The 27,169-nt window shown below is 38.0% G+C and overlaps 1 protein-coding gene across 6 annotated transcripts in view; it reads right to left on the reverse strand.

Annotated features, from left to right (window-relative positions):
- The window catches only part of RELCH (RAB11 binding and LisH domain, coiled-coil and HEAT repeat containing), a 106,218-nt gene that overhangs the window by 17,605 nt on the left and 61,444 nt on the right, over positions 1–27,169 (reverse strand). For 2 of the 6 annotated variants that reach the window (XM_058677078.1, XM_058677075.1), the window contains 12 exons: positions 25,132–25,272; positions 24,585–24,749; positions 22,778–22,925; positions 19,759–19,915; positions 19,033–19,156; positions 16,622–16,670; positions 14,569–14,648; positions 11,301–11,407; positions 9,412–9,511; positions 4,905–4,987; positions 4,058–4,121; positions 2,657–2,795 (listed from right to left, as the gene is read on the reverse strand). In XM_058677078.1, coding sequence (XP_058533061.1) covers positions 2,657–2,795; positions 4,058–4,121; positions 4,905–4,987; positions 9,412–9,511; positions 11,301–11,407; positions 14,569–14,648; positions 16,622–16,670; positions 19,033–19,156; positions 19,759–19,915; positions 22,778–22,925; positions 24,585–24,749; positions 25,132–25,272 — 1,357 coding nt within the window. Of the gene's footprint in view, positions 1–2,656; positions 2,796–4,057; positions 4,122–4,337; positions 4,421–4,904; positions 4,988–9,411; positions 9,512–11,300; positions 11,408–14,568; positions 14,649–16,621; positions 16,671–19,032; positions 19,157–19,758; positions 19,916–22,777; positions 22,926–24,584; positions 24,750–25,131; positions 25,273–27,169 lie in introns of those variants that run through there. The other 4 variants (XM_058677077.1, XM_058677076.1, XM_058677079.1 and 1 more) reach the window with 4 other exon arrangements.

Raw genomic sequence — 27,169 nt, forward strand, 5'->3', positions numbered from 1 at the left:
TTGGGGCAGACCATACCAGGCAGTGATACAACCAACACCTATGGGCCTCATGTGAACTAGATCAGGGAAAAGCCAGGCTGGGTTGATTGTTCTTACTGATGCAAGCATAAATCAGAGTGGGTGAGAGTTGGTTGGGCTTTGCCGCAGCATCAGCTGGCAGATGCTGGCACTGGGGGTTAATTCTGTCAAGTTAAACTACAGAACCACCTGGAGAGTACATGATCTGGGAGTGGGAGTGGGCCCAGTAGGGAAAGAGTGGGCACCTCCCTCTTGGGTTACCAAACCCATTGGAGAGCAGGAGAACCAGGATTGGGGCAGGTGTGGCTAGACAGGATGGCAATCAACAGCATGTGTGTGGGCTGGATAGGTTGAACTAGGCTTCAATGCCCACTGACATGTATCACTTGAGCAGTGCTCTTGGAGCATGCCCCACATCAGGAACCTGGGATGGGTGGGAAGCTGGGTGGGGTTTTTCCCTTTATCTTCCCCTTACCCCATGGAAGAAAAAAAAAGAAAGAAAGAATGTGGAAAGAATGGTTTTACCCACTTTCCTGTAGTCCTTGACCCTTTGTGCCTTAATCAACTATGTAAAGATTATCAAAATAAAAAAACCAAAAAAATAAAAATAAATAGATATCATCCAAAAAATATTGATGGTTTAAGAAAAAAAATACTCTAACTTAAAATTGTATCGGGGTAAAGTTTTAAAGCAAAAGGACAGTCAGTTAACAGGAAAGTAAACACAACAACAAAAAAGTGTCTTGAAAAAGTTTGGTTTTTTCAGAATGTGAAAGGAATTTGAATGAGTATATTTTGTGAGTATATAGCAAACTGTAGCAGGCTTCAGGTTGAAGAAATCTATCCAAAAAGTGGGTATTTCCAACCTAAATCTTTTCCCAAGTTATCTTCAATAGCTATTTTGGATTTATTAATACAAGAAATTTTCTTTCCTCTCTGTTAGGTAACTCTTTATTATTATTTTTTTTTACAACTTATTTATTTTATTGGAAAGGCAGATGTACAAAGAGGAGGAGAGACAGAATAGAAGATCTTCCCTCCGATGTTTCACTCCCCAAGTGAGCGCAATGGCTGGTGCTGTGCCAATCCGAAGCCAGGAGACAGGAGCTCTTCCAGGTCTCCCAGGTGGGTGCAGGGTCCCAATGCATTGGGCCGTCCTCAACTGCTTTCCCAGGCCACAAGCAGGGAGCTGGATGGGAAGTGGAGCTGCCAGGATTAGAACTGGTGGCCATATGGGATCCCGGGGCGTTCAAGGCGAGGACCTTAACCACTATGCTATCATGTACCAGGGCCCTGGTAACTCTTAAAAATTTAATAAGCAAGCATTCATCTTATAAAGAAAACAGTCAAATAAAAGTAAGGATTATTTAAGAAAATTCTTAAAAATTCTGGACAGTGAGATCAGGATATTAACAGTATGATTTCAGAAATAACAAGTTCTAGAACTACTGAGTACAAATGGCGCCAGAGACACCAGCAAAAAAAATTGCAGCAGGGGCTCTAAGAATGCAGACTGATTGTTCTCATATTATCTCAGTAATATCTTGTGTATCGTGTGTTATCCAGTACTATTGGACCCCATTTTTGAGGTTTTGCTTCTTAACCTAGCCTCACCACAAGTGCCACTGCTTGTCTAGATCTTTCGACATGCTTCAGAGGCATGACCGCCTCAGCAAGATCAAAGTCCCACTAGGTGTCATATGAGGATCACCTGTAAAACTAATATGATGAAGGGGAGAAATATTCTGTGGCTAAGTAAAATAGTGACCATTTTCTGTTGGTTTTATTTAACTAGTTATGAATTCACAGTCTCCCAGTGAAAAAGAATCTCTCACGATGGTGTTTCTGTTGCTTGATAAGTACCCTGATTCTCAACAAACCTTAAAGTTGCTGCTGTAGGCCCAATCATGATTTACTATTTTTTCTTTATGACTCTTACCTTAAAAATGCTTACAGACAATGGAAGACTGCATATGGAAGAATCAGTCTGTTGAAGAAGCTTACTTTGCGTTGCCATAAAATAGCCCAATCCGTGGCTCTCTTTAGAGCATGCCCATTGCTAAAACCAAACGGCTATGGTAATGCAAATACACCTGATTTTAGAATAATAAGTTTTGGATTCTTTGATGTTTTCCCCACAAACTGGTGTCATAAAGGTTGAAGCCCACAAAAAGAGAAGCTGCAGAAAATGCTTCAGCAGACAACTGTTCAGATCACTCAGCAGTTTAACAGGCCAGGACTGACAGAAGTTGACTTACTACGCTGAATGGCATCCTCTACCAAAGAAATGCACATTTTTCAAAAGAGTATGTCTAGACACAGAAAAGTGCCTTAAAAGTAAGAAAACCCTTTCAACTAAAGTTAAAACAATATTTTGCAACAAATGAGAAGTGTTTCTAAAATAACTTGAAGTTCATGTGTATTTCTATAAATCTTACAGCGATCAATATATAGTATAAAAAACTATCCACTAAATATAATAAGATTAATCAAATCACAGTAACTAACCTGTTTCACGTTCAGCTTACAGCAAACATGAAAGTGTGGCAAGGCATTACACACAATAAATCCTCAAAGGAGTTTCTGACTTTGATTGTGTATTAAAGTTTAGGGAAAAAGTAAAAATAATGCAACTTACACTCATCTCGGAACCTGGGTTCTGCATTAGGACCGACTCTGCCAAATGTTTTTATGATCTCTGTGTGCAAAGAATGCTGGTCTTGATACTGTGGGTCTTCCAGGAAAGAAGCCAACTGCATCTTCACTCTTTCCAGCAGCTTAGAATTTGATATTACATAATTATTTTACAGAGTATTAGAAACTGAGTAAATTGCTAAAAGGTATAAACATAGCTTGTAGCAGACTTAAAAAATTTACAGCCAGATGAAGGTAGACATTTCAGAATAAGCATTTGCTTAGTCTTTTGGCATTGAAAAAAATCTGTTATTTAGGCTTATCCAGTCTTTTCTTAACAAAAAAAAATTCTGACAGATATTTTTAAAAGGCCATCAACAAAAAGATTAGAGATAAGGGAATAAGTTTAAAATGATGTTTCTAAATTACAATTCCTGAAACAAATCACAGTGTAAGTTATCCAACTATTTACCTTCTGAGAGCAATGAGTCATTAATGACTTACAGCTTACTCACATTTCCTTAAAACACATCTTTATTTTAGGATTTAAGAATATGTTGAAATTCTGCAGAGACTGCAAGCTTTGCAGAATGATGTGCTTTTTTGGGGGGTTGCTTCATCAGTGAAATATATAAGTAAAAAAAATGGAAAGCATTTCTATCACAACAAAACTCTTCAAGACTAGAATTTACAGGATATATATATATTTATATATATAGTTTGTTTTGGTGACTAGGTAAGGTGAACACAACTATTTTATTTTCTGATTTATAGGGGTTTTTATTTGCATTCAGATATATCCAACATCATACCAAAGAATAAAATTCTGTTACTAACTTTCGGAAGTTTCTTAAACTTAATGTTGCAGATAGAACCTAAAAAACTTGAGGTAAAAACCCAAGTAATCTGAAACAGGTGTGATAAGATTTGTACAATGAGACACCTGGTCATGGATGATATTAAATGATTTTTTACAGCTTGCCATCAACAACACAGTTATTAGAACATGGATGCCCCCTTGTCCCTAATGCTCTCTGGCAGAACTTCAAATCTATGTAAATTGGCAATCCTGAGTTTATACAGATTGGCTGGAAACCTATCAGCAGGCTTTGGAACTAGACAATTTGAAGGTTTCTTTGAAAGCACAAAATCCAGGTAGAGTTGAAATACAACATTTATAGCTAACTTTCTGAGATTAAAAACTGAAGATTTCCTCAGAATATGGAGATACACCCTTTTTAGGCTATCGTGTTTTGAAACATCAAAATTCTCCTCCAAGGACATTAGTAACTAAGAATAGAAAGAGGCTCAGTGATTCCCACCCTCATCACCAAGGATGTCAGGGTGGTATCTCATTATCACTTCAGCAGGACACAGATAACAAAAAATGTCAATGATTTCCTACCTCTCTTTGAATAACTGTTTCCATAATAGTACCAAAGGCTGGTATTGTGGCAATCCTGACAGAGCTGTCAAAATTAAAGAAGAAAGACACTGAAATTTTTCTTTGAGATGAAAAATGGGTATTATTAAAATGTATATCAAATAAGTACAAAGTAAATACACTCTATTAGCCTCTAGCAATGACAAATTAAATTAAAACAAAAACAAAAATAAAAACAAGCAGACCAAGAATGCTCATAAAGACAGGCAGGATAACTTAGGTCGCAGTCTGTGAAACTCACAATTCAGGATCACTGGACAAGGTAACAAGGGCCGGAGCAACCCGCTTGTCAACTAACGCTTCACTCATGCCTCGAAGAGTCAGCTGTAAACCAGTCAACATGCAATAAAAAATGGTTTGGTAAACTGGAATGAGAACTGGGTTAGCTGTGACTGAGGATGGGCAGAGGCAGACTCACTGGCCTTTCCTGGCTTAGTCACCCACAGGAGACATTAAAATGTTAAGCCTTTGGTTCATGCCACTACGCTTACTCTTAACAACTTGTTAGTGAGATTAGCAGAGCATCCCTTGTTGGCTTGTTAGAAACAGTCCATCAGCATGCTTTAGGTTTTGGAAATGTTTACTGAGTATTAAAAGCAGCACATTTTCTTCAATATATAGTTTTCAAATAAGGCTTACTGTTGAGGGTTGACTTAAAAATAAGATAATAATCATATGATAAAATTTAAAAATAATCAATCGAATATTGCTATCTTTGAGAGTCTGAATTTAAAAGAAGCTGATGGCTACTTCTTGACAGGCCGTTTGGGAAGGGCTGCTGGATGTATGAAGCAGGGACAACACTTACATTTCAGGGTCACTGGAGAGAGTAATGAGAGCAGGAACAACCCTCTGAGCTACCAGAGTCTCATTCACCCCCTTCACCAACAGCTGATTGGTCAGCGCAGGGGGTAGTCACAGGTGGTGCATGGAAAGAGCAAACAGTGCATCATGGGAAGAAGAAAGGAACAACCAAGGGAAAGAGAAAACACAAAAGCAAAACCAAAATTAGAAGCTAAGCAAATATTGCTACTAGAGTGCTTTACAAAGGCAGAGAATGCTGAGGAAGAAAATGAGCTTAAATAGCCTATCAGTCCATGAAAACAGATTATGTCACCAATGCAATAGTTATTTTGTCCTTTTGGTCAAATAGCATATACAATTTCCATGTCCAATTAAAATGTAACCTGAAAGTAAACTTTCCTTTTTAGAAAAAGGATCTAGAAAGAAGGCACATTTTGGGTTCAATGATTAAAACTTTATGCTGTGATTTTACTGTGACCTAAAAGGTACAGGCTGGGCTGTTTGAAACCAAAGACAAATGGCTATCAGTTACCATTAAACTGCTTAAGATTGTTGCACAGTAAGTAAACTGAAAAACCATACAGGAAAACTCCGTCCTGATGACACAGAGACATAAAGCAAACCGTTCCAGAAAATAGTATGCTTAGGGGTCAGAGCTGCCTTCAGACTCAAGCTCTCTGGTAATTTACTAGTCACGTGATGGTAGATGTATAATCTTTCGAAATGTATCTTTCTCACATGGAAATGGCTAGATTATCTTCCTTCCCCAAAGGATCTTCATGCTACCAACTTGCATAAAGTATCAAAAGCACCAAATACGTGGCTGACGTAGCAGCACTAAAAAGTGAGAGTTTAAATTATGACTCTACCATGAATGTATGATTTGTGATATATTAGTTTCATTAAATAATTGTTTTGCATCTCTAAAAGCTCAAAGAAATTTTAAAACAAATGAGTAGAACTATCTCTATATCTATCTAAAATTACTTAATGACCAGTGCTAATTTGCAAGAGTACAACATTGAAACACAAGCATTTTCTTAAAGGAATAGTACCGAATTTTTTAAGTTCAACAGAGAAGGGCGACTCCATTCTCAATTTTATAATGTAAGCATAAATTAACATTACATTCCAATCAATTCGCTGATCTAGTAACAGAATCAGTCATCAGAAAAGATCAATGACATCGTGAAATGTTTATAACGAAAACCTAATGTTGTATGCATAAAACATTCTTCTTACACAACACATCAGAGAGAGAGACGGAGAAGAGAGGGTGGGGAAAGAGAGGGAGAGAGGGAGAGAAGGAGAGAAGGAGAGAGGGAGAGAGGGAGAGAGAGCGAGCACCCGCACAACAGCTCAGTTTATGTGACGGTCCTTATCTTCGTAATAATCTGTTACCGTCTACCGACTGCTTCATTGTGGAATATACTTCAATATTCTGAAATAATTTTTATTACAAAACAAATAAGTAGAAAGGAATAAAATAAGAAAAGAACTTGTATTAGTATCTTAAACATTACAGGTGTTAAGGAGAAAATGAGACAGCAAATTTAATTTCTGTTAAGCTAAACCTTCTTTGTATGAATCTATCGTTATTTTATGTCCACCAAAAGCATGAAAAGCAGGACAATCTAGGGCACAAGTTACTTTTTCACTGCCCTGAGATTTTAAACTTTTATTTCGCTGTTAAGCCAAAAGATGAAAGTAACTTAAAGAGCTATGAATTTATACTTCAGCACAAAGCATTTGATCTTTTACACCTGCTCAGTGGGTCACACAGTGCTGGCGTTTTTGAGGAGATGGCGAAACCTCGCCCAGGGTCTCAGAGCTAGAGTGCGCGTGGGCGCGGCAGAGCAGCAGTCCTCCTTCACTGAGCTCTGCTCTAATGCCAAGTGCCCAGTTTCCTCGAGACTGACGAAAGAAACAGGGACATGGCGTTCTTTCTTGCATCTCTATTATACCACACAGAAATTTCTTCTTGTTAAATAATCCATCAATTTGCTATAACGATCTCTATTTAACAATGAAAATAGCAAGTCTGACTGTGCTTTTCCCCTTTTGACCCTGCCATCTCAGCGTCAACCAAGGGCGGTATTAAATTCCAGTCAGAATCCAGTCTGGTGGTATATCCAGGTTTCACTTCTCAAGAGCGTGTGGGCGTTTGGTGCAGCAGCTAAGGCACTGTTGGGACCATACCATAGTGCCCGGTTCCAGTCCCAACTCTTTCTGTTGCAGCTGTCTGCTAATGCAGACCCTAGGGAACAGCAGTGATGTCAACCACTTGGGAGATCTAGCTTAATTTCCAGGCTATCAGCTTTGGCTTGGCCCAGCCTTAGCTGTTGCCGGCTTTTGGGGAGTGAACCAGCACACTGAAAACCTCTCTGTTTCTCTTTCTCTGTCTCGTTGACTTTCAGATAAAATAAAAATAGATAAAAAAAAAATGTTTCTGGGTGTCTGGCACAGTATCCTAGTGGCTAAAGTCCTCGCCTTGTACATGTGGGGACCCAATATGGGTGCTGATTCCTATCTCCGAGCCCTGCTTCCCATCCAGCTCCCTGCTTGTGGCCTGGGAAAGCAGTCGAGGATGGCCCAAAGCCTTGGGACCCTGCACCCGTGTGGGAGACCTGGATAACTCTCCTGGCTCCTGGCTTTGGATTGGTGCAGCTCCTGCTATTGCAGCCACTGGGGGAGTGAATCATCGGAGGGAAGATCCTCCTCTCTGTCTGACTTTCCAATAAAATTAAATAAATCTTTAAAAAAGAGAAAATTGTTTCTTGTCTGATTAAAAGAAAATGTTCTTCTTGAAGATTAAAAAACTGAAAAAATGGACTAATTTTAAATAATAGGCTTTAGTAAAAAAATGTTACAAGCAATGTTTATTCTTTTATTATAATTTTATTCAAGATGATGATTGACAAAAAGAAACATTTAATTTCTCCTATTGATAACTGACATACTCAGTGAAATGTTACCATTAACAAATAAAACAACTACTAAAATAATCTCTCAAACTAGACTCAGATATTCAAAACCAATCTAAGAGGACACTGAAAATGGCTTGAGCATAGGTATGCTTCCAGAACAGGACAACAGCAAAAAATAAAAACAGACAAAAAAGCGAAACCAAATCAGACAAGATTTACATGTAATGAGAAATAAAGGAGCAAAACAAAAGGAATAAGCAAAAACAAAAGGGAGGATTTAAATTTATTTTTATTTCTACGCTGTGCTTCACCAGTACATACATACATTTTGGAAACAAAGGGTTTAAGAGGAAGAAACAGCTTTCATGGTTCTTAGGATAAAAAGCCAAGTAGACAGTACATTAAAGAAACAGCTTTTCATTTAAAAGGATGCTTTCATTTTAGGAAGAAGAAAGGAAGTAAAGACAGACTTTTCCTTTATGTTAATACCCTTGTTTCAGCACACTTAATAAATCAAATAACAGGTATTGTAAGCCAGAGCTATTTTGGCATTCACATTGACAGAGTTCTGCATTCTAGTTTATTTTTTTTTTTTTCCCTTTTAAACCAAATAGGTGTAATAACTGAGGGGAAAACAGAAGATTTTCAACTTTCTGTTAGTAAGTGCTGTGATTAGTGTTGATGAAATAAAACAATAATCATGACAGTTAAATTTACCATAAGCTCATATGTTTCAGACAAGAGTTTTATAAACATTAACAAAAGTTCTTTGAGATGAGCATTTTTTTTTTTAACTGAGTGGCAAGGATGCCAGATTTGGAGGAAAAGTTTTTTTTTTCTTAAACCATCTTCATTTTGCAGAAGAGGAAACTAAAGCAGTGAAAAGTTCAAGTAATTTACAAGGTCACTAAGCAGCAGAGAGGAAAAAACACAGGCAGGTTGAAAATGTTCAACCCATGCTTCCAAACAATAAAACCATTAAAGTGATTTAAGTGTTCAATTAAAGTTCTAAAACATGTCAATATAAACATCTCAGCAACAACCTAATTTGCTACAAAATGGACACAAAAGATGGGCATTTCATCTGTAGCTTTGTTGGTGGTAATACGGTTCAGATAAATTCTATGAACAGTCTCTTATAAGTTTACTGGTAGCTAATACACAGAAGTGATATTCCAGAAAGAAATAGAGCAATAGGAGTAATCAATAAAGCAAGCATTTTCATAATGATAAAAACTGGTTTTTGTGCTAATAATTTAGCAACCTGAAAGATAACCTATGCTATTTTACTTTCTTTTAATAGTCCAATTACTCTCGTAATCAGAAAAATATAGTCAGATTACTACATCATGGAATTTGAGCAACATGATTTATTACAGAACAACATTAAAGGAACCAATAAGGCTAGAAAACATTCTTAGTTAAGTTAAAGCTAAATTTCTGCCCCATCACACAGTACACAACTAGGTATCATAAAATATCAGAATAACATAGCATATAAATGCATTGCATAAAAAATAACCCCCTTTCCCTCTTCTAAATAAAATAATGTTAACTAACAAACAGATTCATTTGTTGACGTACCTCAAACATTCTAGCAGCAGTACACCTCACAAGTGCTGATGTATGGACAACACCATACCATAAAACAGTTAACAGCAGCTCATGGTAGGCTGGATTTGCACTGGAATAAAAACACAAACGTTAAAACTGAGAGCTATGGGGTTTTACTGAGAACTGACAAACACTATGTACAAGGAATTTTAATGACACAAATATTGGCTGACCTAAATTCACTTTCTATGGATTAATAGGTCACAGCCAAGATTTTTTTTTAAAAGAGGAAGTTACCTTACAAAACCACAAGCCATATTCAGAAGTCACACTTGTAGCTTCCCTAACCATGTGCAATTGTAGCAGCTATTTCAATTCTTTAGATTAGAATGAGGACTTAGATATACGAGTTACCACCTCTGCGAGTCTTAGTATCTCCATTGGTAAAAATTCGGAAAGCTGTGCAGTTTCACTTATGACATATGGTGGCTGTGAAATGAAATAAAATCAATTCATCCTGTAAAGCCTCTCCAGATGTCATTTTATTAATGAACCAGGAGCCTGTTGTTAGTACAGACTGAGATAAAACTACTTTAGTAATCAGATGATGCATTTAAGGACAAGAATAAGCAAACTGAAGACAATGGAGAAAGGAGCCTAAAGGAGCTGCCTTTCAATTGGAAAACAAATTTTGTGCAAACTGGTACGTGACAGTATTTTCCAACTACTTCAACGAAAATATTTGCATACTAACCCTATTCTGTAAATTATGATTTAGTGATTGCAAACCATTAAAAATCTTTATCTAAACAAAATAAAAAACAACCTCTCTTAATATTCTTAAATCACAAAACCAAGAAAGTGATCTTTAAGCCAGTCCTCTTATACTTAAAACATGTACTCTAAAAACCCAATTTAAGGGCCCAGCACAGAAGACTAGTGGCTAAAGTTCTTGCCTTGCACGTATTGGGATCCCATATGGGCACCGGTTCTAACCCCGGCAGCCCTGTTTCCCACCCAGCTCTCTGCTTGTGGTTTGGGAAAGCAATCGAGGAGGCCCAAAGCCTTGGGACCCTGTACCACGTGAAGACCCAGAAGAGGCTCCAGTCTGTCTTCGGATTGGCTCAACTCCCCACGTTATGGACACTTGGGGAGTGAATCAACAGATGAAGGATCTTCCTCTCTCTATATCTGACTTTCCAATAAAAAAAATCCAATTTAAAAACACTGTAAGCCTCTTTTTGGTGATCAATGATGTATTTGTTTATCTTCAGCTGTTTCTCTAAATCTTTTCCCGCCCTTTTGGAAATCTTTCTGCTTCCATTTGGATGGAGATCCTTTTGGTCGGCTGCAAACTATTGTAGTGGGACTTCCCATGCCCATCATCCTGGGACTTCCCTTCATTATTTGGTTCTTAGCTTCCTAAGTAGGTTATCTTTCCTCTTCATGTACTTCTGAAAAATTACAAGCTATTAGAGTTGGCACAATGGCTCAAATGGCTAATCCTCTGCTTTTAAGTGCCAGTATTACATATGGGGCCAATTCAAGTCACAGTTGCTCCATTTCCGATTCATCTCCCTAGTTGTGGCCTGGAGACGAAGTGGAGGATGGCATGGGTTCTTGGGAGATCTGGAAGAAGCTCCTGGCTTCAGACTGGCTTACTCTCGCTATGGTGGCCATTTGGGGAATGAAGCCAGAATAAGGATGATCTTGCTGTCTTTCCTTTTACCTGCAAATCTGCCTTTGCAATAAAAATAAATAAGTCTTTAAAAACATTTTATCGCCCACCACACAGGGCTGTTGTGAAGGTTAAGTGAAAGAATCCTTGTGAAAGTTTCTTTCTTTGTGAAATATTCAGTTGTTAATAAAGTTGGGTAAAAAGTAAAAAAAAAAAATTTATGAAAATCTTTTTTTTTTACCCCAGTTCCACAAAAGAAGCCTTCAGGCTATCAAGAGGAGCATGAGATAAGGAAAGCAAAGTCATTACATCTTCTAAGAATCCAACTAACAGTTTTCGGTCTTCTTCCTACGGAGAAAAAAATACCAATAGTGAATTTCCAAGCAATTCTGAAGAACTAAATACCATAATCACTGATCCTTAATTAGAAAAGTGTTACCAAATAAGGGGAAATATCTTGATTTGGGAACTATTTTAATTAGATAGTTGTTAAGCATATCTATTTCCATAATGATATAAGGTAACATAATATGTTGATTTTTATTTAGATCTGTATTGAATATGACAGCCATTAGGCACCTATGGCAATTTAAATTTAAATGAAAAACACATGAAAAGATTAATTTCTTCGCATATGCTAATTACAATTCTGAGGTTAAATAACAGAAGTGGAGATTATCTACTTCATTATGACATAGCTCAGCTATAGAATATTATACAACTGCAGAAAGTTTCATTGGATGGTGCTGTTTTACAACATTAATAGGTATAATCTTTTATTAACATTTACTTTACCAATTTAATTCCCATGAATTTTGACTCTCTATAGTTAAATACAAAGTATTAAAATACTAATCTCCAGATTAGTTGAAAAATGACTTTGAAATGGCTTTTAAAATATCCTAGTAGTGAAGAACTATGCTTGCAGAAATAGTTTACTATGTTAAGTCTCATTACTTCAGATAATTTATACTGAAAATTTGAATTAGTGGTAAAAAACTTTCCAATGAGTCACTATTACTTTCAAAGTAAGGAAAAAATTTTAAAACAAAACAGCATTAATAAATTGCAGAAAAAGCAAACTTGCTAAAAATTAGGAGAGCTTAAAGAAAAACTTGACTCTGTAAGGGGAAGGGCAATCTGACATTCTATCAGGAAATATACAAACAACAAAATTGAAGTCAAGTTGTCACTTAGGAACATAGGCGACCAACTAACAAGTTTCTGAATGTATCAGTAAATTCATGTATTACTGCCCTTTAGTTTCTTTTTCTTCCCCACAGCACAGCATACAATGAGCTAGCAAAAAATGCTGGGGAAGAGTAACAACTAATATGATAAAGTAAGCCTATTGCAGTAGTAAAACATAAAAAGTTGTAGATAGCAACAAACTGAACACAAGCTGGAAAAGAGATTGCACTCATTTTTATGACTCTAATATGTCAAATGTAGTCATAACTTTGGAAAATAAAGGATAAATTTGTTAAAGGCTGAGTGAAATGAGTAATAAAAATTGACTTGCAGGGGCCTGGTGCCATGGCTCAGTGGATAAAATCCTCTCCGTGAGCATGCAGGGATCCCATATAGGTGCTGGTCTGTGTCTCGGCTGCTCCACCTTCCATGCAGCTCCCTGCCTGTAGTCTGGGAAAGCAGCAGAGGACGGCCCATGGTCTTGGGACTTTGCAGACTTGTGGGCAACCCTGAAGAAGTGGCTGCTTGGGAATGGACTAGCAAATGGATTTGCCTTTCCAATAAAAACAAAACAAAAAAATCTTCAAAGAAAAAACTATATTAAAAAAAAAGTTTTAGATATAAATGTATAGGGCTTGGTGATGGTGCAGTGGCGAAATCCTTTCCCTGCACGTGCCAGGATCCCATGTGGGAGCTGAGCTCCCTGTTTATGGCCTGGGATATCAGCAGAGGATGACCCAAAGTCTTGGGAGCCTGCATCCGCATGGGAAACCTGGAAAAAGCTCCTGGCCCCTGTCTTTGGACTGGCTCAGCTCCAGCCACTATGTCCACTCAAGGAGTGAACCAGTAGATTGAAGATCTTTCTGTCTCTCCTTCTCTCTGTATATCTGTCTTTCAAACAAATAGATAAATAACTAAGAAAAGTGTAAAAAAGTTTACAAGGACACTGTGCTACTTGAGCAGAATTGTAATTTAATCAAACAGGAGGAACTGTGTAGTGAGAATAGTGCAAATATGAACTGTTGTACTTTGAATTCAGCAGAAAAAGAAAAGTTAGGTATTGGTGAAAATTCAGGAAATCGAGGAGAAAGTTATTCCTTCTTCATTTGTTCAATTTCATTTCTGAAAGTTATTTATCTTGAGTTATTTCCATTTACTCAACTTAATGCCTCACAGGTATATGCCTAGAGACATACATGTCATTTACTTAACACAAAATAGAGTATGATGGTTTGTTATACTGATGATCACTAATGTACTGCACTGCCCTTTCCATACCTTGGCTGTGTTCGTTACTCTTGTGTCTGGGCTGGGCCAGCAGTTTATTTAACTAACAGACCAAATTAGAAGTGATAATGCACCAGTTCCAGGTTTTTCCGCTTTTGTGTTCTTGGGGCCTTGGGTCCTGGTATAAAAGTGCTGGCTCTGGGGCCTGGCGGTGTGGCCTAGCGGCTAAGGTCCTCGCTTTGAACGCACCAGGATCCCATATGGGTGCCGGTTCTCATCCCAGCAGCTCCATGCTTGCGGCCTGGGAAAGCAGTTGAGGACGGCCCAATGCTTTGGGATCCTGCACCAATGTGTGGGGGACCTGGAGGAAGTTCCTGGCTCCTGGCTTCGGATCGTTGTAGCACTGGCCGTTGTGGTCACTTGGGGAGTGAATCATCAGATGGAAGATCTTCCTCTCTGTCTCTTCCTCCTCTCTGTATATCTGACTTCGTAATAAAAATAAATCTTAAAAAAAAAAAAAGAGTGCTGGCTTTGCTGCTCTGGAGGTCATGGGGATGTCATGAATCCCAACCCTTCCTGGAAACCCCCAAGTGGGACTCCAGTAACCACTGAGCCTAATACACGGACCTGAGCCATTACCAGCAATGGCACGAGTACAGGAACCAGCTGACACAGCCCGAGTGCAGAATCATGAGCAAACACAGCAGCTACAACAAGTCATTGTGTTTTGTGATCATTTATTATGTAATAACAATTAAGAAAAAGTATTTTAAAAAGCATGTTGCTTAAAATGATACAGTATTCTACAACATTTTTTAGTTTGTTTTATCTAGCTGTTCTGTCCTTTATTCATGAAAAACTTAATGAAACACAAGAACCAAACAATTACAATCTAGCACTTCTAACAAGATATCAGACACACATCACTAAATTTATTTGTTAAGACTTTACTCAGGGCCTTATTATTTAAAAATGATCTACATTATATATTTGTTCTTGATCAAAGCAAATACATTTTGCTTTCCTTTACAGGTAACATTTTTACTCACATACACATCAGGAAGACATAATACCAGGATTTTTTTCCTTACCTGAATATAACATGTAAGGACTCCTGTTGCATAAATGGGAACTGTAGCTTTAGTGAGGACCCCATTTCCTGCTGAGGAATCTAAAATCATTAAAATAATTTTTAAAATACAAGTGCATTTTAAGTACAAAGATAAAAGTTATACTGCACTCATATCTAAACTTATAGCTGTTTACAAGTTTACAAATAAATATTCATATTATCACTACTTTGAAAAACATTGTGAATGAAACACATTTCTATTGATTGCTGTAAAATATAACTTAATGATTGGAAAGTTGTTATCATAAACATTTCTGATGTATGGGAAAGAAATTTAATAACCCGAACTGATACACACACACACACACACACACACACACACACACACACACACTTTCTTTGGTCCCCCAATCGCCTATCTAGATCAGATTTCCTCAAATCTTATGCTCACTGTCTGTAATGTTCTATAGAATACAAAGGCATTCAAGAGTAGGTGCCTACATACATACATGCATGTATCATTTAATCTGCTTCTGGATATGACACTCGATCCAATTTCCAGCATAGAGGCCCTTGTGACTTTTCAATAGCATTATGAGCCACAGCCCTATTTGCACTGAGAGTGGATTAGACTAAGCAAAACAGGCAGAAAAGGGAGAAGCATCAAACCACTGGTACTGATCCTGTAGCTATTTTACAATAAGACTTTTTATTTAGCATTTGTAGCCAATTTCAAAAAGAAAAGTTTTTAACATAATAGTGACATGACTTTTCTGCATCAAATATTCTTATTCATTGATTTTTAGGCTCTGTTTTAGGGTCTCTAGTATTCCTTTTATTATAGTATCAAAATTTCTTTATTATTGCAGTTCTATTTTTATATGTTTTTCAATTATATTCGGAGAACAGAACTCAGAAAGCCAGTTTAGATGGTATACTGAACTTATTACTCCTACAGGATTTAACAAGAAAGTTCAATTTTTCATATTAATTTATATTTGGGTCTGTTCATTCTCTTGGTAAGAATTAGCTTTTCTTGGGGGATACTGATGTTAATCGAGGTTGACAATGGCAGTAAACATTTAAATCTGAGATAGGATTAAAAGCTTCAGTTGTATTTGTGTGTCTATAAGTATACATAAATACACATATACACAAACATGTACACAAACATACATACATAGATATAGTCTGTACAGGGCTTGATCATTACTTCCTATTTGAACAACTGAAAAATCATAGTCAACCAATAATTCCCAACACCATCAGTTTCCAAAATATCAAAAAATTCTTACTTCATTAATTTATCATCAGAGTAAGTAATTTAAAACATATAATACTAACAATATTAGTAATTCCAAACAACAAGCTTTTAGAATTGTGAAAACACTTTGGAAGAATTTGTCTCTACTCCTCTCCAAAAAAATTCCACTCAACAATGCTCTGAAATTTGCAAGAGTTAATGTGTTCTTTTGTTTGTTTTTATCTCTGAGGATATCCAAAGTGGAACTTTCTAAGTCAAATCACTGCAAAGCTTCAGGTAAGAATTACCTAGGCATTCAAAAAAACAAATTTAAAAGTAGAGGTTGGGTTGGATATTTTTCTAACATTTTCCAAAACTTAGAAAACATGGAAGGATACAATATGTACACATAAGGGAGTTCTTAGCGCTGTGCTGCTGTGCCCAGACACTTCCTTAGACAGATGAACCCAAGGCACCAACAGGGAGGCTGTGTAACGTGTCCATACAAACTGCCTGTTTCTGTAAAACCTCATGTTTATTTTAGAAACATATGCCTATTTTTCATTCTTTCCCATTATGTTGGGTTGAGTTTCTTTAAAACTGTTAAGATGCATCAGCTAGTGCTTATATTGTAGTCTTCAGCATCTGGAATTGAGCACTTCAAACCGCAAGGGTAGAAGTGTGAGGTTTGAAATGCGCAGGCTCAAATGTTGGTGTTTGTGGCCTAACTGGTCAAACACTGATCTTCCAGCCCTCACGGGAAGGATACTTGAGGTGACACAGTTCTGAAGGGATCCCACTGTCTCTAAGTTACAATGAGCAAACTTACCAATGTTTTCTTCAGACAGTCTTAAGATCTCTTGGAACTGAGGTTTTACCTAAGCAAATGAAAGAAAAGAATCAAAAGGTCTCAGCTTAAATGACTGATACTTTAAAAAAAAAAAGATTACTACTGCTACTACTAATATTAACATATTCTGTCTTACTGGTTTTTGAGTCAACAGGTCAGAAATGTAATTGTTTACTATTTTGTAAGAGATTTACATCTTGGGGCCTGTGCAATGGCTCAACAGGCTAATCACCCACCCGCAAGCACTGGCATCCAATATGCGCAAGCATCAGCATCCCACGGCTGCTCCAGTTCCTGTCTAGCTCCCTGCTAATGGTCTGGGAAAGCAGCAGAGAATGGCTCAAGTTTTCAGGTTCCTGCACCCACATGGGAGATTCAGAAGAAACTGCTGGCTCCTGGCTTGGGATTGGCTTCAGTCGTTGTAGCCATTTGGAGAGCGAAACAGTGGAAGGAAAATCTCTGTGTCTCTCCTTCTATTTGTAACTTCACCTCTCAGGTAAAAAAAGATCAATGAATCTTGACAAGCCAGGATCCTGGAACTCAATCCCATCTCCTATGTGGGTTCAGGAGCCCAAGGACGTGAGACACCTTCCCCTGCTTTCCCAGCTACATTAGCAGGGAGTTGGATCAGAACCAGAGCAGTTGAGGCCTGACCCAGTGCCTAAGTGCAATGTTAGTGTTGCAGATGGGGGTTTAATCTGCATGCCGGCATTCTGGTCCACCAAAATAAGAATTTTTATTAAGGGGTTTAGGATAAAAAAAGAGTCAAGTTTCTGAAAATAATAGCTTCAAGAAAACAAAAACAAATAACTCAATTCCATGTTATTTTCTTAATGGATGGTCTTTGGTTTCTTTCATTACAATAGAGTAATTTTCAAGGCATAAGAACAGTGCAATCTAAAAACTGATATTGGTATCAGATAGGTTTTTTAATATTATAATTGGAAAAAAGCGTTTAGCTGTATTTAAAATGAAAAGTAAATTACATGTCTAGAATGTTCAATTAGTAATGCATTCACATGATATTCATCTTAATTTTTTATTGTGAAATCACCAGATACACACACAAAATCCACCTGTTTTGGAGATGTTAAATAATTTTTGTAAACACCAATAACAAAATCAAATTATAACTATTTTATAATTAGATGCTCATGAAAAGTGTAAATTGATATTATTCTTCTACAATATTATCAAGGTCTTGCTTTTGCTCTCCTATTGGCAAGTTAGGCATATTTTTACGTATTCAACTTCAACTGAGACTAGAGCATGGCTGAAAGATTAATCTAATGAATCATACTTATAGAAGCAAAAGACACTGGAGCAATTGCTTCATTTACACTAGAAAAGAACAAGCCCAGATAATGTAACTTATTTATTAATGCCCATAATATTAGTCAACTGATAACCAAGTCTTCTGAATTTTGTCTGGTTCATTTTATTACACTGTTTCACTTTAAATGTTTCTATAACTACAGATTAATACTGAAGTACTACAATAAACTGCTTACCTTTTAAATGTCTTAACATTTGATTCTAACAACTGTATTCCTTTAGGTATTTATTAGGTCTCTAAAAAACTACTGTAATCAGAGGCCATGTTAAACAAACACATTAAATTAAAGAAAAACATCTAAGAACACTCAACTTTCAACTCCTAAAACTATAGAATAAGCTGCGCAGGTCAAAGTGACACAAATCTTTTGGCAGAGATTTAAACATACAGTATTTATCTCCAGAGGCCACACTATTAACAGGTGGTGTCCTTGCAGCAAGGTTCATGTCGTTATGGTTCCATAAGCACCTGAAGATTTTACCAAAGTATGGTAAATTACATTTCTAGAATGTTCAATCAGTAATGCATTCACATGATATTCATCTTAGATTATTTTTTTATTGTGAATCCTTAACATTTAAATATAAAAAAAACTTTGCTTTTGCATTATAAGCTGCAGCAAATGCTTCTTTCAGTTTCTAAACATTAGCTATCTCAGATGTTGGATTGTTAAAGACAGCCTGGTACCGTTATGTACTTAAGTGTACTCACACTCGCTTCCCCTTCTAAGGGTTGCTTCCAGAACCTGTTATACACAGTAAAGTTTAGGAGGCATGCTCAAAGGACTGCTGTTTATCTCCCTATCTGTGCTGGAAATTCCTTGAGATAACCATGGTGAGATCTTAGACACAAATCTGGATACAACAAATTTAGGTTAAATGTTCACATGAAAATCAAGAATGTCATCAACTACAGGTTCTATGCTACAGTCACAGTATCTTAAAATATTAAGAGATTAAGAGTAATGGGGATGGTACATATTCCTATTTGTAGTGCTAATACATTACATTTCTGTCCGTTGCATATAAGAAAACATGGAATACAAGTTTTTTACCTTAGTGTTTGTAAAAATTTTGCCAAATGTCCGGCAAAGGCGCCAGAAAAATCTGGAGAATTCATGGACACAGGCAGTTGAAGTAACATTAATTTTGCCAACTATTTCTATAAGTTGTGGCAACCTGAATATGAAAGGAAAGAAAAATAGGCAGGGGATACACATAAATTACTGTTTCCTTGCCAATTTCTGAAACAATGCATATCTAACAATTTCATCAGTTAGATTTTGGAAAGCAAAGGATTGTTTGAAATCTTTTGAAAAGTTCTGAAGATCACATTCCATGACATGAGCTTACAACAAATCTTCACTGCCTGCATAAAATACATGGGATCTTAGTGGTAGAGCTCTGAGTCTGAAGTCAGGAATCACAGCCACGGATGTGATTCACATCAGCAGCTGGCCAACATGGAACCCGATTTCACTTCCAAAATGACAAGTCTGGATATAATCTCAAATCCGTTACTATAGGACAAACTGGGCAACACAACAGCAGCACCTTCTTCACTGATAAGAAACTACACAGCCTGTGGTGTGAATATCTTCTAAATTTACTGGTATACATGATATCAATTTACATTTTTAACACTTACAATACATACACACACACACACACACACACACCATATATATATATATTTTTTCCTTCAGTGCCAGGGCTAACTACAATGAGTTGTCATTCAATCGATTCAGGTGCACAAAATGGATGTGAAGATGGTAACTTACAATTGATTGACAACCCATAGTAAACTCTCCCAGCCTGTTGTACCCTCGTGTTCCAGCTGGTAATCATAAAGTTGTAGCAGCACTGCCAATTGTTCACGACTTCCAATAATAGTGGATACATCTTGAAGAGGTGACATAGGTCGAGGAAACCTAGTGACTGAATAATGGAAGCAAAATAAATCGCATGGAAAAATGTCAGTTTGGAACTACTCTGTTAAAAGGAAATGAAAGTCTTTCCACTGATATTTAATTAGGTCCTTATTATAATCATAAAATATAAAACTAAAATAATTAAAACATCAACCAAACTATTGTTAGAAAAAAACAGAATTTTTTTCAAATTCAACAAATTCAAAAGCTAAGTTTTTTAAAAAGAGCTATTTTATTTTTATTGGAAGGTCAGATATACAGAGAGGAGTAGAGACAGAGAGGAAGATCTTCCGTCTGCTGATTCACTCCCCAAGTGGCCGCAATGGCTGGAGCTGAGCCGATCCAAAGCCTGGATCTGCTTCCGGATCTCCCATACGGGTATGGGGTCCCAAGGCTTTGGCCGTCTTCCACTACTTTCCCAGGTTACAAACAAGAAGCTGGATGGGAAGCAGGGCCTGCAGGATTAGAACTGGTGCCCATACAGGATCCCGGTGTGTGCAAGGTGAGGACTTTAGCCGCTAGGTTATGGTGCCAAGCCCAAAGGTTAAGGTTTTATGAGCATATAGGTAGATGAATGCTGTATTGAGATAATTTACTAACTAATAAAAATTAAAATTGGTCCAAAGATAAGACTCTTAGCTAAAATGTGGATTTGAATTTGGTTTTACAAAGACTGTTTACGTCAATGAAATAAAAAAATTATGCCTTTTTTTCCTTCAGGAAATAGGAAGTTAAAATTAGTCACGGGGGAAAGACTAATGTCAGAGGACAACATAAAATACACTAAGAGCCTGAGCTGAACAGGATTTTCTTAAGAATTTCTTTTCTGAAGTTAAATGATTTACTGACAACTTTTGCTTATAGTTTGGAAAAACATTAATATAAAATGCTAAAGGAAGTGATCAGTGCTATAGCAATTATAATTAGAGTATCATGTTACTTTAGATTCCAAGCTACTAGGACCTCGTGGTGCAACGGTAGTGCGTCTGACTCCAGATTCCAAGCTACTAAGGGAATACTTCTTGGATACCTATTAGGTGATTAACTCATCCCAAGACTTCATTAACTACTGATTAGAAACTTTTGATATATATTACAGCCAATTTAACTCTTATAAAGAAGCAAATAGTTTCGAAAGAAGCATAAGGAGGATGGGGCCAGTACTGTGGTACAGAGCCATTATTCCATATGGGCACTGGTTTGAGTCCTGATGCTCCACTTCCTGTCCAGCTGTTTGGGAAAGTGTTGGAAAATGGTCCAATTGCTTGGGCCCTATATTTACAAGGTAGACCTGGAAGGTCTTGGCTCTTGGCTTTGACGTGGCCCAGCCTCAGCCTAGTGGCCAACTAGGGAGTGAACCAGTGGCCAACTAGGGAGTGAACCAGTGCGCTCTCTCTCTCTGTAACTGTTCCTTTCAAATAAATAAAAAAGAGCAAGCATTTTCTCAAGACATATTTTTAAATGACTTAATGGAAAGTTTTCCACTGAAGAATATCTGAAATAGCAACTAATTTCAAAAATGCTCAAAGGCTTTAAGACACTGTATTCCAGAGCTGCGCCAAGCAATTGATAATATATGAAGGACCGATCAAGGATATTCCTTGCAATTCGAACTGCTATTTGCTATCACAACACAGAAGGGGAGAGAGAAAGAGAAAAGAAGGAAGGAAGAACAGACAAGACTGATTTTGGATAACATAGTATCTCTTGCTATCAAAGGTTTCGGCTTGAATTCTGAGCGGCATTGTAAGACTTATACTTAGGTATAATACAGGCAAAACATATCAGGTGAGAAGCAATTATGGGGATATTTGCTTATTACAGATAAGCAATTAGAATGCTCCAGGAGCTTCAAAATATTATTCCACTTAACAACGATTAAAAAAATTATCTAACAACAATACAGAAAGGTTTCTAGAAGGCCATTTTGTTAGATTGGCAAAACATTAGCATTTTTGTATCAATGAAATAATCTCAATTATCCAATAAAATAAATGAATCTTGAATGCATTTCTACCCAAGCAGAATATAAACTCTGCAATGGCAGGTCTTTTTGTGCATTTCACTTTTCAGCAATGCTATGCCAAGTGTCTAAAACAGTGCCTGACATAAAGTAGTAGTCAACAATGCAGAACAAATTAATGACAAAAACATATGTGTGGGTTAATATCATTTATGAAAAGAAAAAAATTTGCACTTATAAGTACATCAAATTATAACTTCAGGGAGTAAAATCAAAAAGTAAAAAGAAAAGATTATCAGTAAAACAAAGACAATCATAAGAGGCTGTGTAAGCATTACAGGGTATATGTTCAGGACAACAAGGCAGCTGTTTGAAGCTCTTCTATCAACACATTGCACGTGCTTGGCAATAACTGACATGGAATAAAAATCACAAATTGTAACATAGGTTAGGGATTGGAGAGGATTTCCTCTCCTAAATTCTTAGGTTGCAGCCAGGACTACGTTTCCTCAGGATGTGAACTTATGTGGAGGCAGGGTTGCCGCAGGTGCAGATGGGATGGAGTTCTCCTGCAAATGAGTGGGCCCCTAGCCATCATCACTAACAGCCTTATGGAAAGGGAATACCCACAGAGAGAACATCTACAACTCAAAGGACATCAGTCTGTCAAAAACCACCAGAAGGAGAAACACAGAACAATTTTTCACAAGGAACCCATTCTGTCATCATTTTGGTCTCAGGCTTCTGGTTTACTTCAGCATACAATCTGTGATCGCAAATTTCACACGTTTTTCAGTAACTGTACTGCCACATCAAGTGACTTTTAGGATTTTAATCAAAAACAGTTCTTTGGGAAACTGAGCTGGTAATACTCTATATCTTCGTTTGGGAAGCTGAGTTGCGTACCTTCTATCTGCGGCACTTCACCATGAAGCTTGGCTTTGCTGGCGAACGGCGCATTCTGCAGCACTAACGCAAAGAGAGACGGGATCAAGGACTGCAAGGCAGAAAGATACATGTGGAGCTTATGTTCATCCAGCCCGTGTTCTCCTTCCTGGAACGTAAGGACGTGGGAGCTAGGGTTAGGCTTTTGAAAATGCACTGCTAATTGGATTTATCCTGTCATTCCTTTCTGTGACAAATACATTTAAGAACCTGTATGTACATAGATAAAGTTATGTGTTACAAAATGTATAAAGTTAATGATTAACAGAAATATCCATGAACCTTTTCTTTTCTTTCCCTTTCTTAATATTTACTTATTTTTATTGGAAAGTCAGATATACAGAGTGGAGGAGAGACAAGAGAGGAAGATCTTCCACTTAGGGATTCACTCTCCAATTGTCTGCAATGGCTGGAGCTGTGCCGATCTGAAGCCACGAGCCCAGAGCCTTTTCTGGGTCTCCCATACGGGCACGGGGTCCCAAGGCTTCGGGCTGTCCTTTCCCAGGCCATAGGCAGGGAGCTGGATGGGAAGCAGGCCTGCTGGGATTAGAACCAGCGCCCATATGGGATCCTGGTGTATTCAAGGTGAGGACTTTAGCTGCTACGCTACTGCGCTGGGTCCCCATGGACCTTTTCTTAAAAGAAAATGCTAAGGTACTATAGAAGTAATAGAATCTTTTATATGGGAAATTTTAGGGTAAACTGGTCATACTGGGAACATTTTTACAGGTTCTCTTTTTTTCAGAGAAGGTCTTTCAAAATTCTCTGAGTCAGGGTAAAGACACTCAAGTGTGCCACAGGAAGTGCTGGATGCTCCAATGCTAACTAGGCAGCAGGGCTTCCCATTTCCTCTCTTTCACTTCCTGGCCCCTTTTATAGACTGAAGCACGTTAGAACAGTTCAATACACACATTAAAGTTTAGAAGAAACTTCAAGAGAAAGCGTATAATGAAAATGAGAAAAAGGTTCTGTATGTTATACAGAAACCAAGGATTAGACGGAAAAAGACATATTACAGATAATATCTATCTTAATGGCACACAGCAGGCACTTAAGAAATGGTAGTCTCTATCCTCAAAAAGGAACATTTGGCCCCGTATAATCAGAAGGCTTTATCTCTGTGTATTGGAACTGGAGCAATAATACTTCACGTCAAGGGCCGAGTCCTCAGGGAGGGCAGGAAGAGCTCGCTCTCTGAAGAACGGAGGCATTGTTTTCATGAAGGTCTATTTCAGCTGCATAATGCAGATCATGCTCTACCTCCTCTAGCATCAGCAAAGCAAAACTTTCTCAGTTCTCCCTCATGGCTGCAGCCCAAGAGCCTTTAATCATGCATCTGAACATGCAGCTAAGAGGCCTGTTTCCACTCCCTAACCTTCTTCCACGATGGCTGAGAATAGTTTAAAAAGGTATGAGCCCGGCGGCATGGCCTAGCGGCTAAAAGTCCTCGCCTTGAAAGCCCCGGGATCCCGTATGGGCTTCCGGTTCTAATCCCGGCAGCTCCACTTCCCATCCAGCTCCCTGCTTGTGGCCTGGGAAAGCAGTCAGGGACGGCCCAAAGCTTTGGGGCCCTGCACCCGTGTGGGAGACCCGGAAGAGGTTCCAGCTTCCCGGCTTCGGATCGGCGTGCACTGGCCCTTTGCGGCTCACTTGGGGAGTGAATCATCGGACGGAAGATCTTCCTCTCTGTATATCTGGCTGTAATAAAAAATGAATAAATCTTTTAAAAAAAAAAGGTATGAGCTCTGTAAACCAAGGAAGAACTTACCCTGAGAAGTTTTTCAATCTTATTCAGCAACGTAGGTATAAGATGAGACTGCAAATTTCCAAGTTCTGTAGTCCAGGCAGCATAAGCTGGTAAAAATACTTGATGTGTAGCACTAACTACTCTTTCCGACGGATCACCCAAGGCTGAGAGCAGCAATTCAAACCCCTGCCAAAGGGGGAGAAGTAAATGGATAAAGAGAAAACTTAAACAAAACCCAGTTTAATAAAAGACAGTAAATACATACTTTTCAATAAATTTAGAAACCTATTTTAAGAAAGAAATAAATCCATATTAGCACCCTTTCTCATTTTAAGGAAAATGTCACGTATCCATTGATAAGCAAATGACAGAGAAGAGGTGGTAACCACAGCATACTTGTTGCTGATGTCCTGCCACAGCTCAATGAATTCCAGTATGCTTGGTTTAAGTTCCAAAATTGAGACCTTTCTGAGCGAATTTGAGCTGACACAACTGCCACCCTTTCTTATATTATTGCATTTTTGAAATTTTCGAATATAGCAAAAGGAGTTCCTTCTAAAAACCATACCTGTTGGTATTTGTCTGGGTCATCAATATATCCCATAATGATACCAAGGCTTTTGATGACAGCTTCTCTTACTAAATCGGCCTTATCTTCCATTAACATCTGTTGCAACATCGAAAGAACCAAGGAGCTACGAATTTCTTTCTGAAAATAAACAACATGCTTTTACTTCTCACCAAAGGAGAAAAAATAAGAAATATAAGAGCAATAATGAGTTCAAAATCCAGATTTAAATAAAGCACCACTGCTAAATTTACTTTAGATCTTTATTTTTCGAAGAGATAAAAAATCAGATAGTCAAAGTTTAACTCTTCCCCAATCTCCTCATCCACTCCCCCTTTCTAGAAGTGGCAACCTGAACCCCAAGTTCTGCAGGAAGCAGCTCTTGGCATGTGTTCACATTCTTTCCAAGTATGTGGGAATCTCTCAATCCTCACAGCCACACTGGTGGCCTCTTTCAGTAAATCAACAAATATCTGCTCCAACGTCTCTCATGTCCATCTGTTCAGGACAGAAAACAGCACTGAAAATTACACCAATAGGATTACAGATCATTTGTGACAATTAGGGCATTTGCCTAGGCTAGAGAGAAAATACTATTATGAAAATTGGCATTCCTGTTGCTTGAAGAAGACAGACTGTCAAGCAGGAAAATAAAACACAAGAATGAAATTTAGGATTACTTTAGAAAAAAATATCGCTATCGGGGTCAGAGCTGTGTCATAGTTGGTTGAGCTGCTGGCCTGTGACACCAGCATCCCACGCAGGTACCAGTTCATGTCCTGCATTCTCTAACTCTGATCCAGCTCTCTGCTAATGAGCTTGGGAAAGCATTGAAGATGACAAATGCTTGAGCTCCTGCACGCACATGGATGAATCCTGGCTGAATATCCTGGTTCTGGGTTTCAGCTGTTGAGCTCATATGAGTGAAGCTGCAGATGGAACCTCTTTCTTTTAAAGACTTATTTATTTATTATAAAGTCAGAGTTAACAGTGGGAGAGAGAGGAAGAGAGGAAGAGAGAGAATCTTCCATATGCTGGTTCATTTCCCAGATGGCTGCAATGGCCAGGACCGGGTCAGGCTAAAGCTACAGTCAAGAGCTTCTCCCGGGTCCCCATGCTATTGCAGGGGTAGCAGCTTTTCACAGACTCATTACCAAGAAGCTGTATCAGTAGTGGAGCAGTGAGCCTGGTGCGATAGTATAGCAGTTAAAGTCCTTGCCTTGAACGTGCCGGGATCGCATATGGATGGGGGTTCTAATCACGGCTGCTCAATTTCCCAGCCGGCTTCCTGCTTGTGGCCTGGGAAAGCAGTCGAGGACGGCCCAAAGTCTTGGGACCCTGCACTCACCTGGGAGACCTGGAAGAGGCTCCTGCCTTCAGATCAGCTCAGCTCCAGCCTCTGCAGCCGCTTGGGGAGTGAACCATTGGATGGAAAATCTTCCTTTCTGTCTCTCCTCCTCTGTGTATATCTGCCTTTCCAATAAAAATAAATAAATCTTTAGGGAAAAAAAAGTGGAGCAGCTGTGACAGAAACTGGTGCTCACATGGGATGCCAGTGTCACAGGTGGCAGATTGACCTGTTATGCCACAAGCCTATCCCCTACATATAGCTATTTTAATTTGCTATTATTTAGTATATCAACATCTGTGCCTTGATTTCACAAAAAAATTTATTCCAGTTATGCTAAATCATGGCTTAATTAAAGGCTGAGATTAGAAAAAAATAGTTGTCAACATTCAAATTCAGCCCTCCCCGCCCCTTCTTTGAACTATTATTCAATCTGATCAATGCAAAAATTTTTATACCTAAACTTTCTACGTATGATTTACATATAACAGCTAGGATAAATTAAAAAGAACTGCAGTTTTTCATATGTCTGTGCCAGTACCAGACTGATTTGATGACCACTGCTCTGTAGTATGTCTTGAGGTCTGGAATTGTGATTCCTCCAGCTTGATTTCTATTTTTCAGGATTGCTTTGGCTATTTGTGATTCCAGATGAACTTTTGTATCATCTTTTCTATTTCTGAGAAGAAT

This window comes from Ochotona princeps, chromosome 18, assembly GCF_030435755.1.
Source record: "Ochotona princeps isolate mOchPri1 chromosome 18, mOchPri1.hap1, whole genome shotgun sequence".
Classification (NCBI taxonomy): Eukaryota; Metazoa; Chordata; class Mammalia; order Lagomorpha; family Ochotonidae; genus Ochotona; species Ochotona princeps.